This window comes from Pelecanus crispus, chromosome 7 (assembly GCF_030463565.1).
Source record: "Pelecanus crispus isolate bPelCri1 chromosome 7, bPelCri1.pri, whole genome shotgun sequence".
In the NCBI taxonomy this organism is placed as follows: domain Eukaryota; kingdom Metazoa; phylum Chordata; class Aves; order Pelecaniformes; family Pelecanidae; genus Pelecanus; species Pelecanus crispus.
This window is the reverse complement of record NC_134649.1, coordinates 44,677,636-44,690,801: the sequence shown is the minus strand read 5'-3', so window position 1 is coordinate 44,690,801 and position 13,166 is coordinate 44,677,636. Positions and strand designations below refer to the sequence as shown.

At 37.1% G+C, this 13,166-nt stretch overlaps 1 protein-coding gene across 1 annotated transcript in view; it reads left to right on the top strand.

The window, feature by feature from the left end:
- The window catches only part of SUCLG2 (succinate-CoA ligase GDP-forming subunit beta), a 130,872-nt gene extending 119,252 nt beyond the window's left edge, over positions 1-11,620 (top strand). The window contains exons 10-11 of the mRNA XM_075713995.1: positions 3,454-3,574; positions 11,129-11,620. Of these exons, the coding sequence (XP_075570110.1) occupies positions 3,454-3,574; positions 11,129-11,244 (237 nt within the window). The 3' untranslated portion in view covers positions 11,245-11,620. The remainder of the gene's footprint in view (positions 1-3,453; positions 3,575-11,128) is intronic.
- The last annotated feature ends 1,546 nt before the right edge of the window (positions 11,621-13,166 follow it).

The window sequence follows — 13,166 nt, the reverse complement described above, 5'->3', positions numbered from 1 at the left end:
ATGTGGTATCTAGGAGCTGTGGGATTAATGGGTATTCCAGTATTTGCACAGATTCAGTACCATATCTAGCATGAAGACAGTGATAATGCAGCGCTCGCTTAGGTGCTATCACTTTTGCTTCCCAACATTGTTGCTAAGTCCTGGCAGACTGCGGGTTGTTACCACTATTGATGGTGATGTCTTCATGCTGCTCTGGGTTCCCTTATTTCTCCAGAGTCATCTGTAATCAGTTGCGAGTACATTTGATAGTGATTTCACATCTATCAGTTGTTTTGGTGGATGGAAAGAACCTAACCTGTGGATATACTGCTATCTTTTGTTTCCTTAATAACGTTGCTGAAATACAAAATTATTTTAGAAGACATGCTGTTGGGTAAAAATGGTTATTAGAATAATAATGCCATCAAGTAACCTGTCTTGTATGTAGGCATTTTGCCCTCTCCTTAATATGTCTAATAGTCCATATGCATTAGATACTGAGCATGTTAATATGTAATGGTTCTGGTATACAATGGGAGGTTCATTTTTCTTATAGACTCAAATAATACAGAGATTGTGCATTCTCTGTGCACATGAAATACTGAAAACTTTCATCCATCTGCTGGGTCTGAACGTTAAAGTTCTTTCAGCTGGAAATGCAAGATCTTGTCAGGCTGCAGAAGCATATATAAACAATGTTCACAGATTTCAGTGGAGTTAAAGTGAATCTCAGCATCATTTGGACTGATCTTTTGGCTTATTTGGAAGATTACAATAAAACGCAAGATTGAATTCTCTACCTGATTCAGTTTCTTATTGATTGAATCCTTTTAGACTCCTCTCTAATTTAACAGTGTATTTTTATTAAAGCCAAGCATACAAACATCAATTATCCAAGCTGCATCTAATTTCCTTCAACATTTTTTTTCTTTTGCTGCCAATGGATTAGAAGACCTGATTAGAATTCAGCTTGAAAGCTGAAAAGCAGATCCTTAAATGAGAATGTCTGCATTAGGAATTAAAATATCTGTACTGGGCATAAAATCCTCCTCCTTATCTCTAATAATGTAAACACACTTGGTTAAGTTGATCTGTCACATGCCTGGTGCAATGTCCCTGAATTAGGAGCATGTATTAGAAAGGGCGGAACAGTGTCTGTGGCTAGTCCTGCTGATAGAGTACATCACTAGTACATTTTGACATCAAAGTGCTTTGCATAGATATCTCTCTACCATAAGGGTTAATGTGATAAGTGTTTGAATGGCTCGATTTTTTTCACGTGTTTTTATCTCCTAACACCAAGAATGTTTGTAGGTGCCAGGCAGAGAAGGGGCCTTCTGTGGTTTCACTGTTGATAGATTCCACAAAGTTAAGGATTTTGTAACAGCGCAAAGGTGAAAGAAATAATTGCAATGGCATCACCAACTTAATATCCAGAAAACCCTAGACTGGTAAATGTACGCATTTAACATGACATTAAAGTGTTGGTCCATGTCTAAACTATAAGGAGGAGTTGCAAAATCAATTAAATTGTATGTTTTGATTTAACTGGATTATTAATTTCCTTCTGATACCCAGTGTGCTCTGCCTGTGATGAGGAAGCCATGTCATGAGCCATATGCAGGCTGTTGCTGTGCAGGCTCTATGAACTGGAGCAGTTGGTGTCATGTGTACCAAATCATCATACCTAATTTCAGAGGGAGAGATTTTTAAGGGAGTTTATTCTTAATTATTGTTCTACTTAAAGCATGAAACATCTCTAATGCTATTTGAAAATGCACACAAGAATTCTGTTTATAGTATCAGGATGCCCAGCAGAGTGAGCAAATCTTAGTTGGATGACTGTACTGCAAATAGCAAGAGGAGAAAAGTAGTAGGGCAGGAAGCATCCTAGCACATCAGCACTGGAAAACTAGATGAAAGAGCTCGTCTCTAATAAGCTTGAAAGGAGAAAATGTCTCTGAGTCCCATATGGTCAGATGGGAATGTTCTGGACACTTTTGGGCAGCATCATGAGAAGTCTTGCAGCTGGGAGCCGCAGCAGGTAATGAATGAGATGTCAGCGAAGTAGTCCCATTGCCGTCTTCGTTTTATGACTGTTCTGCTGGCGTTGGAGTTCTGTAGTGCAATGTAAACACAGCGTATGTTTACAGTAAGGGATGTTTTTGCAGTCTAGGGTACTGCTGAAGGATATTGGTGAGCTGATTTCATGTGGGAAGCAAAGTCTTTGTTGAGATTTTTTTTTTCTTTTTATTGCTGCATTGTGGATGGCAGTATTACTAAGAGTGGTGAGCTTTCAGTCTGGGTGCGTGACTGCACATCACAGGAGTTAACTGTCACATTTTGTCTGCAGAGAAATATTAAACCTGATTGTGCAGAGCTGTAAACGTGCATGATTGCATGGAATTTTCTTGGTGCTGGTATGAGTCTGGCTACCTGGAGGTGGGCAAAGTGAATCTGTTCATCTTGTGCAATGAGTTAAGCATAACTGCGGTTGACATCATGCGCAAGTGAAATCCAGTGATATTTCATTCCTTCAAACCTAATCCCCTCTTTATCTTGTCGTCTTTTGAGTCAACATGATTATGGCAAAGCTTATTTGTGACACCCAGTGAAGCTTATTATAGTGCCCCGAATGTTGTGGATTGGCCCCGCTATGGAATGAGAGACGGCATAGCTGTGTCTGTATGGTGTCCCCCTTGACTTAATAAGCCATGGTGGGAAGCCTGGTATATGAACTTCGGTTCAATGTTATACTACCTTACCAAGTGGAAAGAAACCGTATTAATACCTTGTATGGATTAATGTCTTGTATGTTATGAAAGGTAATTTAGTTGTGAATTGGGTGCAGGAATTTCAGTTTCCAGAAACTGATGAATAGCAGTTTTTTGAGGTTATCAATTAATCTGTTGTAATGAATGCTCTGCATTACACGCCTCTCCTTGTTAATTAGAAAGGATTTTCACTCCTCTTTATCAAGTCAGGGCAAGTATATTACCTTTTCCTCTGTACTGCTTATGATAAAGTGCATATCCAGATTGTTTTGTGAAGCGTCCACATGAATATTTCATTGCATGTGCATCCACACATTCATACGCTGTGCTTTCTGAGCTCCAATCTCTGATGATTATTCAATAGGTTAAAAAAATCCAAAATATAGATTGTTTAATCTCTTTCTATTTATGCTTATCAGTAAAAATTCCCCTTTTCTGTGCAATAATGTGTTTATGACATTAATTACCATGCCAGTTTAGGCCAAGGCAATTAATCACTGCTACATAGTACAGAAACAATAGACTCAGAATCAAATTTTCTGCGTACAGAGGCGAAGCTTGCACCTTCCGTAAATGAGAACCTGCCTGACAGGGGGGAATTTGTACCCTGGTTTGGATCTTTTACCTGTGTTTATTTAAAAAACAAAACAAAACACAAACAAACCCCCCATCTATTTCCTACTCTGTTTCTTTCCTACAGGTTGAAGCAATACTTGTAAACATTTTTGGTGGGATCGTCAACTGTGCCATTATAGCCAATGGTATTACCAAAGCTTGCCGAGAGCTTGAGCTGAAAGTACCTCTGGTGGTCAGACTGGAAGGTGAGTGCTAATGGTTTCAGACAAAAATTGTCCTTGAGGTGCACAGTAATCCACTTTGGCTTTCTTTGATCTCTAAGCTCTAAGCCAGATTAGTCCCACACAAATAAGAATATGTCCAATTCTTCATCCATAGCATGACCTGAAGTCAATAAACTCTTTCCTTACATATTTCTGTATTCCTGGTCGCTGGCGGTACTTGAAGCAATGGAATTTTGCAATGAAAGCATTATGGTTTTGCTTGTAACATTTGCATTGCAAAGAGAAAGAATTTTGATGCAAGTTTCTGTTTACTGTAAGGTGTTTCTTTTTCAAATTATTTTTATTGAATGCAATTCCATTATTGCTAAACCTGTAGCAACATCCAGTTTTCTTAAATTTACTCCAGTTCATAATTAAAAGAAAGATATTAGAAACAGTATTTGTGAGAGAGAGATTACTGTAACATCTTCTTCTGCCCATGTATCCCATCCAGCTAAAATCCATTAAAAAACAGAAGATTTGGTAATGGTAAGGAATATTTTTTTTTAGTACATCCAGCATTGTTAAACTGGAAATAAAAAAGTAACAGGGAGGTAAGAAAGAGTGTTCTTTGGCAGTTACTGGCTTTAATATAATGGCAGTGGATATGGAGTTCTATCTCTAATTTCTGAGAAGTACCCTGAAGGAGGAAGGGAGATTCTTCTTCTGCCATTGAATGAAAAAGTTCTTTGATTGAAATCAGCACACAACTCTGGTAAGCTTAAAACAATTATTTCTTGCTAAGTAGGTTTGGAAAACAGAGGTTTTTCTGGTTTTGGGGGTTTGGGGTTTTTTTAAGGCCTGTTTCTCAGAAACATCAATATTCATGTTTGGGGGTGTGTAAAGAGCATAAAATGTCCTATCACTCAGCATTGGTGGTGAAAGGAGGAAATGCATCCCTCTATACCTAAGATACAAACCAATAAGGTGGTTTTTAACACTATGATAGAGGGGGGAGGAAAAAAAGTTCTGAATACGCCAGACTTTTTCCTTTTCAAAAAATAAAGTCACGAGGACTCATGAAGGTGTAGGTTACCCATGAAGCCCTTTGGTTAGGAGGGTACTTGTTTTGCCTTTCATGAGAAAGCAGAGTTTTCCCATTCCTCATTCTCATGCTACATTACACATGATATGTCATGTGTGATACGTGATGTCAGTTCACGTCAGGGGAGACCACAGCCTATGACATACAATTTTGTCCTGTAAAAGTTCTGCTGTGCAATTCACTGCAGGGTTCAAATGCTTTCCAGAGTTCATTCTTGGTTTAACGTGGGTAGACTTCTCCTGTGGTAAGAGCAGGAAAATTTAAATGCTCTCAAATGGATTTTAGAAACAAATTGTGAAAATTTTCTTTGGATGATGCAGCACCACTAAACACCTTAAGAGAGTAAGTAGATAGTTTAATATGGATGAAGGAGAGACTGATGGATGTTGGTTAGAAGCAGGAAAGTTTCATAATAAAAAATCTCATTGTTTATCAGCTCTAGGCAATGTTGTTTCGCTTTTTGTCAAACTCTTCCTGTCTGTCATAGCTGGGAAAAAGTTTATCTGCCAGATCTGCAAGACTTCTCATCTATTGTAGCTGTTATTTTTTAAGTGAAGATACTGGAAAAGCTGTTAGTTTTGCTTATGAACAAGATAGCTGCAAGTTGTTTATATCGCAATACTTGAAATCAGTATAAGAGAAACAAGAAAACCAACTTGCTCATTTTAAGCTGCAGTCTGCTAGGTCTGCCACTGGGTTTTCTTGACCTTTCTTCAGTACTTTCAATATTTCCATGATTGTACACAAGTAAGGGTGATTTTTTTTTTTTGGTTTTAACATGACTTCTGGGAGATTGCAAGAGGCAAAGCAGTCCCTGAGCTGAATGAGGAGCATCCCAGTGCTACTGCACTGTGGAATTTGTCTGGAAGGGAAGGTGTGGAGCAGGAGTGCTTCTGCCTGGGGGTTGCGCAAAGCCCTGCAGAGGTGACTGTGTGGTGCCTGTTCCTCTTGAGCCTGTGACCTTTATGAGTTGTGTGCTGCTTCATCCACAGAGGCCGAAGCTGAATCTTCAGAATGTCTAACACAGATTTTAATGCAAACACCTTTTCTTGGTCATCTTCCCATGACTGCTCACTCTTACTAGGTTTATAATAAAGCTTCTCCTAGACTAGCTGCTGACTCCAGAGGTAGCGGTACCACGTTTTCTTTAGGAAACTCTGTCCCGGTATAATACAGCAAACTCTCCTTTTTGCACAATATTCATCTCAAAAGATTTTAATTCCTTCTCTTATTTCTAATGTTACCCATCAATTCATCCTAAATGAAGAGCTATGGTGTTTACAGCCGTCAGATGTTGTACTTAGAAACTGTTAGCTTGTAACTCCTGCTTTCTCTGCCTCCTTAATCACCCAACCAAGATATAGATAGATAGGTAGGTAGATAGATGGTTCTTCTAATCTCTCCTCAGAAATCAATCTCTGGTTCCTTAATCATCTTCGTTGTTCTTCTTTGAACTCATACTGGTTTATCCAAACATACAAGGATTTTGAATTAATAATGAGTTCTATGGAAGTAATAAGGCTACCCAAGGTGTTTTAAAACATCACCAATAACATTTTACACTTCAAAAGGAGGAAAAGGGACAAGCACTTCTTTGGATTTCCATTTTGAACATTTTTCCAACAGAAGGTTCATGATTTATTCCCATAAATCTAACAGATTTGTGACCTGCACTTTAAAGACTCTTTGCCTGCATGCACTGTATTACAAATGTCTCAATGACTAGAGTTTTAATCAGTCAAATCTGTCTTGATTTAGCAGTATTCTGTGGACAAATCTTTGTTCTCAGTTGTATAATAATTACAAGCTGTTTTACCAGTGGATAAAGAAAGGATTACTCTCCTCTTTGAAAATGGTAACTTTATCATTACATGTATTTACTTGCCTTATCAGTAAAGAACTCACCAGCTGAGATGCGGGATTATTGTTGTTTAAAGCTCGTGGACAAATGGAGAAACCACATATTCCAAATTTTATCTTTTACAGATGTGGAAAACTAGCTTCTGCTGGTTTTATGCAGCATTTTTTCCCCTTTAGAGTGTAATGTACTTCGGTTAAGTTTTGTGAAAACTAACTAGGAGTGCTGAATGGAAGCCAAACCTTGTTTCTCATTTATGTAGCTCAGAGTTAGATGGAAAGAGGAAAGAATAAAAAAAGAATTGTGAATTAGATGTCCTCTTCCTATGCTAGAAATTTTACATTCTCTGTCTTTCAACAAATTAATTCTCTGCTGCTGTCGTCACAGGACAAGAAGAATGAGCAGGAATTAGAACCACTTACTATGTTGAAACACAGCTAGAAGCAAGTTGTCTTTTATTCAAATGTCTGAATCCAAAATTTCCTATTATATTTTCAGCGATGTGATTCATGATCTTCTGTGTTCTTCAGAATCTAATGATTTTTCAGGAATTTTTATACACAAGTGAAATTTTGCTCCAATTTGTATATCTTGCTGAAAAATACAGTTTAGTATGTATGCCTGTGATTTTTAGCATCCCAAATTGCCTATCAAAAGAGAAGAATGGGGTATTGCAAAGTCACATTTAGAACTTTACTCATGTCAACCTCTTCAGACATCTTGGGTTTAAACATTCAGCACAAATTTAAATGTGCTTGAGTCTTTCCCAGTTTGGATGTAAACGTTGGGCAGGGGAAAGGACTAAAATATTCTTTGGGAGAAGTTTAAGATAGAAAAGGGCAAACGGGGTGGACAGAATAGAAAGGGTTTAATTGTCTCTTATGAGACAATTTTTAAAGTGAAAGGTTTATTCTTGGCCGCAGAGCCAACAGCTACAAGATGTGTGAGCCAGCACAACTTCATAGGTTCCCTAGCTAAAGATCATTACTTAAAGCTTTATGATGAGCCAAACCTCAAATCAAATGTTGACTGAAGGTTAGCTAGTGATGAACTTTAAACCTTGTCCCTTATTCTCCAATACCTCTGTCTTTGAGATCTGAGAGGCTATGAGTTTCCAGCTTGTGGGCTAGCAGAAATGACAGAACCTGGATCCATGCCGGGGGCGGGATTTGGCTCTTAACATGCTCATCAGAGTAGCACATCAAAGCTGAACCATCAAAGCTGAATTGATAATATAACATGGTCACAGTGTGTTCACATCAATAATATTGTCAGATGTACTGCATATTGTGAAATATTTTGTCATAGTAGAATGTTTTGGGTAGATCAGGTTATTTTTTACATTAGTATTCTATTTCTTAGGATGTACCAAATGTATATAACTGTGTCTTCTGCCCTTATATCTTACTTACCTGAAAAGCTAGAAATGGCATTGCAGAGTCTTGGATTCTCTCCAGCCATCAGCATTAAACAGTGGCAATTTAGCCTGTTCCTAATGGTTTTATGACAGTGCAAGTGAATAAATGAACATTATCAAAATGCTTTTGGAGTATGGTTGGGGATGTTTTATTTGTTTGTTTTCATTCAACCTATGCAGTCCTCTTGACTCATTTGTAACAATGTGTGCTGGTATAATCTTACAATTTATAGAAACATGCTTAGATAGGATATTTATTACTAGGATTTTTAGGTAATGAGTTCAATAGATTCGCTTTGCTAGTGAAAGCAGAGATTTCAAGGCAACAGAAGCGTAAATGTGAGTGATTGCATGTACACAGGCAGAGAGGTTGTTTCAGAAACCAAGTTTCAGGAGGAGGATATTTAGATTAAAAAACCTGAAAGTCCCTGCTGATAATATTACATCTTGCCCGTTTATCTATGGAGTGTCATTGACAGTTATATGTGTCAAAAGGAAAAAAACTTCTTTTCTTGTCAAAGCCATTCCCTTAATAGGAGTCAAGCTTAAAAAAAAAAAAACAAACAACAAAAACAAACAAACAAAAAACCCCCAAACCAAACAAAGAAAACCAGCAACAACAAAAACCCTATAGCCTTCAGTCCTGTGAATTTTCACCGTTTCTTGGTTGGCTGCAGTGTAGGTGAGGGGCAGGTTATTTTGATAGCTTCTGTATGGGATTCTGTTTACAGTTCTCTGACACCATCCAGTGGCAGGAGGTTAATGTTAGAATAGTGGGATTATTTATTTGTTTATTTTAACATCTACTGCAATAAGGTGAAACCCTTTGTAGATTCTTAAATGTTTCCAGTGTTTTCTAAACATTTAATTTTAAAACTCTTACCTCTGCTTTCAGCAGGATCTCATTATAATTTCTGTATTCTCCATATGTCTAAAATACTTAGCACAATGGGATAAAAAGCTATTATTAAAAGAAGAAAATTACAGCAAAGGAAATGCTTGCTGAAAAATATGTTTAGTTGTATGGCCTCCCTATGAAACAGTATTTTATTTAATAAATACAAAGCGTACCCTTACTCTTTTGACTGCGGTGAGACTTTTTCTTCAGCTTTCAGATTTTCATTTGTCTGCATAAACTCCCCCCTCCCTTCTTAGCGGACTGAGTTTTGTATTGATTTTGTAATGCATGTTAGACAAGTGGTGTGTAGAGCAATCAATGCAGTGCAGAATAGATCCAATGTATTGTTCCCACTCTGACCTGTTAGTAAATTAATATTGGCCACTTAGCGAAGAGCAAAAGTTAGTTTTAAATACGTAGCTATCACAAACAGCATAATATTTTTCTCTGTGGGAAAATTTCCAGGAAAATTTTTCCCTCTTTCCATTTTTTTTTCTCCTCAAAACACTTTGCCTTGTAGAATCCTATTTGTGAGATCGGTACAATCTTTACTGTTTTAAATGTTTATCACACTTATATCTAAATAATAGATAAAACCTTCAAGACTTGATGGGAATTGCTATACAAATGTGAGGAAGGTAACAGAGGAGAGGACCTTTGTAATGCCTGCTGACTTCCCTGTACAGTTCTGTACTGGCAATCAGCAGCTTCCACACTATGTTATATAGGATGGTTAACAAAAAAAAAAAAAAGTATTATGTTCTTTTTTGCCCATAATATTCTTTTTTTCTGTAGGAAGAGGCCTGTACAGCTCTGGATGTTACTATGCAACCAAATCCCCCTTCTGTCAGAGATTTCAGATGTCTTTGACCTTCCTCCACAAGTCCCACAGTGTGTCCTCTGCATATCGATGGGAAGCATGACCTCTTCTGCCAGTGCTTTTAAAGAGCTAGCAGATGGGGTCCCCCATTCCTCTTCCAGACACCTGCCTCTCCTATCACAAAGTGCTGGGGCCGCTGCGACAGAGATGTCTTTGGTCTCTTTCAGTGCTGGGAGTGGGAGTCCTGACTTGAGCACGCTGATGAAACAGACTTCTGAATTTCTCTACTTCTGCTGTACACTTTCAGACATTTTATAAAGTCTGCCAAAACCCCAAAATCACCCTTTAAAATGAGCATTCTGGAAGTTGCATAGTAAAGAGTATGCTCCTTGCTTGCTTAATAATTAAGGATATAATTAGTGTATAGCTCCAAATATAATTAAAATTCATTTTGCTAGGTCTAGGAATTACAAAGTAATTAAGCATTTTGACATGGCAAATAACAAGGAACCTGATTTGGAGGAGGGGGCTAGAAATGATCCTAAAGAGGATCATTAGCCCAGGGTCTTGTGCTTGCGACTAGTGGTGTGATCCCAAAGCGTGGATTCCACTTCCTCAGTAGGATATCTGACTCCAGGTTCTTCTGTGGTGCAGAGCATATCAGTGATCAGAGCTTTGGAGAGTTCACATTTTCTGTTTGTGTTCTCCATCAAGAAAGAGCTAAAGTAAATGGAAAAGTGATGCACTTGTCTTTTATGCAAGTGAACAGTGTGAAAAACATGCTTTCCTGAAATACCTTTTTTAATTTAGGTTTTTTTTTCCTTTACTGTGCATGTAGTCTGTTGACTAAATTTCAGCTCTTTATGTACAAAATGTACACTTGTATCGTATGGCTGTATAGTCTCCTTCAACGTGGGGTAATACGGTGCAGCAGCAGAGGAGGGAACGGTGTCATGCTGAATGCTTCAGAGCTCTCTGTTCCCCTTTTTTAACAGAAATGCAGAAACATGTATTCAGTAGCAACTCAAAACCAGTTAGATTTTCAGTATTACCCAAATCTTTGTCTTCCAGTACCCTATTTTGCAGCTTTTGGTTAACATGGGTGAATTTTAGTTATAGTTGATTCACTGACTCCTCATTAGCTGTAGCTGATTGTTGCTAATAAATGCGTTAAATCTTCTGAGTGTCTTAAAGGCCTGATACGTGATCCATTTTCCACTGCTTGTGCTGGATGTCCCAACTGGCTCTGGATTGACCCTGTAATCTTCACAAAGCCCCTCTCATGGATACAAGTGCTATTATCAGATTGCATTGTCTGTCAAAATTGTCATTCAAATGAAGAGTTCCTTCTTCTCAGCTCAGTCTAAAGCACTCATTGAATCTGCTGTCAAACTGAAATGTGTAGTTTGAAGCATTAACTGCTTTTATAGAGATTTAATAGATGATGCTCATTATTCATTAATATTAATTACTAATTATAGTTAATGTTCTTTTTTAGGAACAAATGTTCATGAAGCCCAGCGTATTCTGAATGAAAGTGGACTCCCCATCACGTCTGCAAATGACCTTGAGGATGCAGCAAAGAAGGCAGTGGCTAGTGTGGCCAAAAAATAACAACTTGAAGATTATTCTCGTGGAAAGCGTGTGTTTGTGTTTCACAAGAGGTCATTCCTGTTGTTGTTTCAGAGAGGATTAGTGGAGTTTTTCTAAGCAGTCATCAGTGTTGGTGGACTTAATTTGTAATACATGGCAAACTCAGGCCATAGGCTTGCAAGTTAGGCTTCAGAAATTTTGCAACTACGTTCTTGAAAAGTTTGTACGTCTTCATCTAATTTTGGTAATTTTCTTGTTCAGCATTGTAATAAGGAATACTTCACTTCATAAAGCTCTTTTTCTGCTTTCCTTCCAAAATTGTCACTGATAAACTCATGATATGATACGAGAATGAATAATTGACATCTATCAACAGGATTGTTCTTTAATCAAATGCATGTAGTTCACCTATTTCACAATATTTTCGTTCTTTTTTTTTATATTGTAAAGAGTCAGCAAACTAATAATGGGTTTATATTTTTATGGCCTTTTAAAATACTGTAAAAAATTGTGCTTACAATATATATTTTTCTTCAAATGGATAATGTTTATTTTCTTTTTTACAAATCACACATTTTGCCTTAAGATTATTTTCTTTTGTAGATGCCAAAGTATACCTCACAACAGGAAAAGTGATTGAATAGTTGGTAGTGAAAGGACCTTCCATTCTTACACTGTGCCTATAAGCCGTTGAAATGTGATTCATTTTATTTTCTAGTTTTTGGGGAATGAGGTGCAGTATTCCTAGGTGTAACAGAGCCGTACAGAGGGCTCTAGGAGGATGTGTCTGCCAGTAAGAAAATGGCTGCTAACTTTTTAAAATAACCTCTTTTGTAAGTATGTGACTGCTGTGAGGTTTTAAAATAAGGTGAGAACCTGAAGCAGTTTTCTGTCAGGAGCATGGAGTATTCTTCAATTGATTTAACTTCCAAAAACCATTTCTGATTTATTGGGAATAAAACACAAATTAACTTTTCCATTTTTAAAGTATTTGATTTCTCAGGCAGCAGTAAAAATATGTACAAGAAAAAAAATAGAAGTTTCAGTACTCAGATATTGACTGAGATTTATTTTGATTATATATTCTGTTGTAACAGTCAAAATTGAAGCTGTTAGTTACACAAATCATTCATTCAGGGAACAGAAGACAATACCAAATGGCTTGTGTAACTAAAGAACTCGGTACAAATCTCACTCAGCCCAGGAATTACATGCTGAAAATCATCAATAAATTTGAACAGCGAACAAATGAGTGGATATTATGATCTGGTGTTGTAAATGGGCAGAGAGGTAAAAATTTGTCTAATAAATTCTTAATTGTGATTTTTGAGTGGCTCTAATCAATACCATGTTCTACTTAGAAAAATGTAAATAAATTTTTCTTGACATTTCCATTAAAACCATTACATTCAAAATAAATTATCTGCACTAATCTCTGGCTCTTGACACAAATAGTATAGATAGGTTGCTATCATCAGTTACTGTAGTTTTTTTCTTCTCCATTCCTTTCTCTACATATTGCTCAAGGAAAAAAATGTATGACCATTACAATAGCAATAAATATGCCACTAGGTATGTACTTGTTGACTGAATGAAGGAGAAGGGTATCGTTAGCAGTTCTTGTGAAGGTGCATAGAAGCACGCTGCTTTGAAGGAAGAACTGTTTACCTCACCACGATAAATAAAAAAGTCACACTCTATTTTATATATTTTAATACTGGAAATAGAAGCATTCTGTGGAAGAACTGTTTATGCAATGTTGTCGCACACTGTGTATCTAACTTCTGGTCTCAAAACTGTTCATTGTGTGTGTATGTGATTATTATTCTGCAAAGATTAACTCTATGTACACCATTTCGTCAAATAAATGTAAAAATGAACCCATCTAATGACTTTGTCCTTTCTATAAAATAGAAAATTGTTCAGTTTGTCTGCTGTGTTCT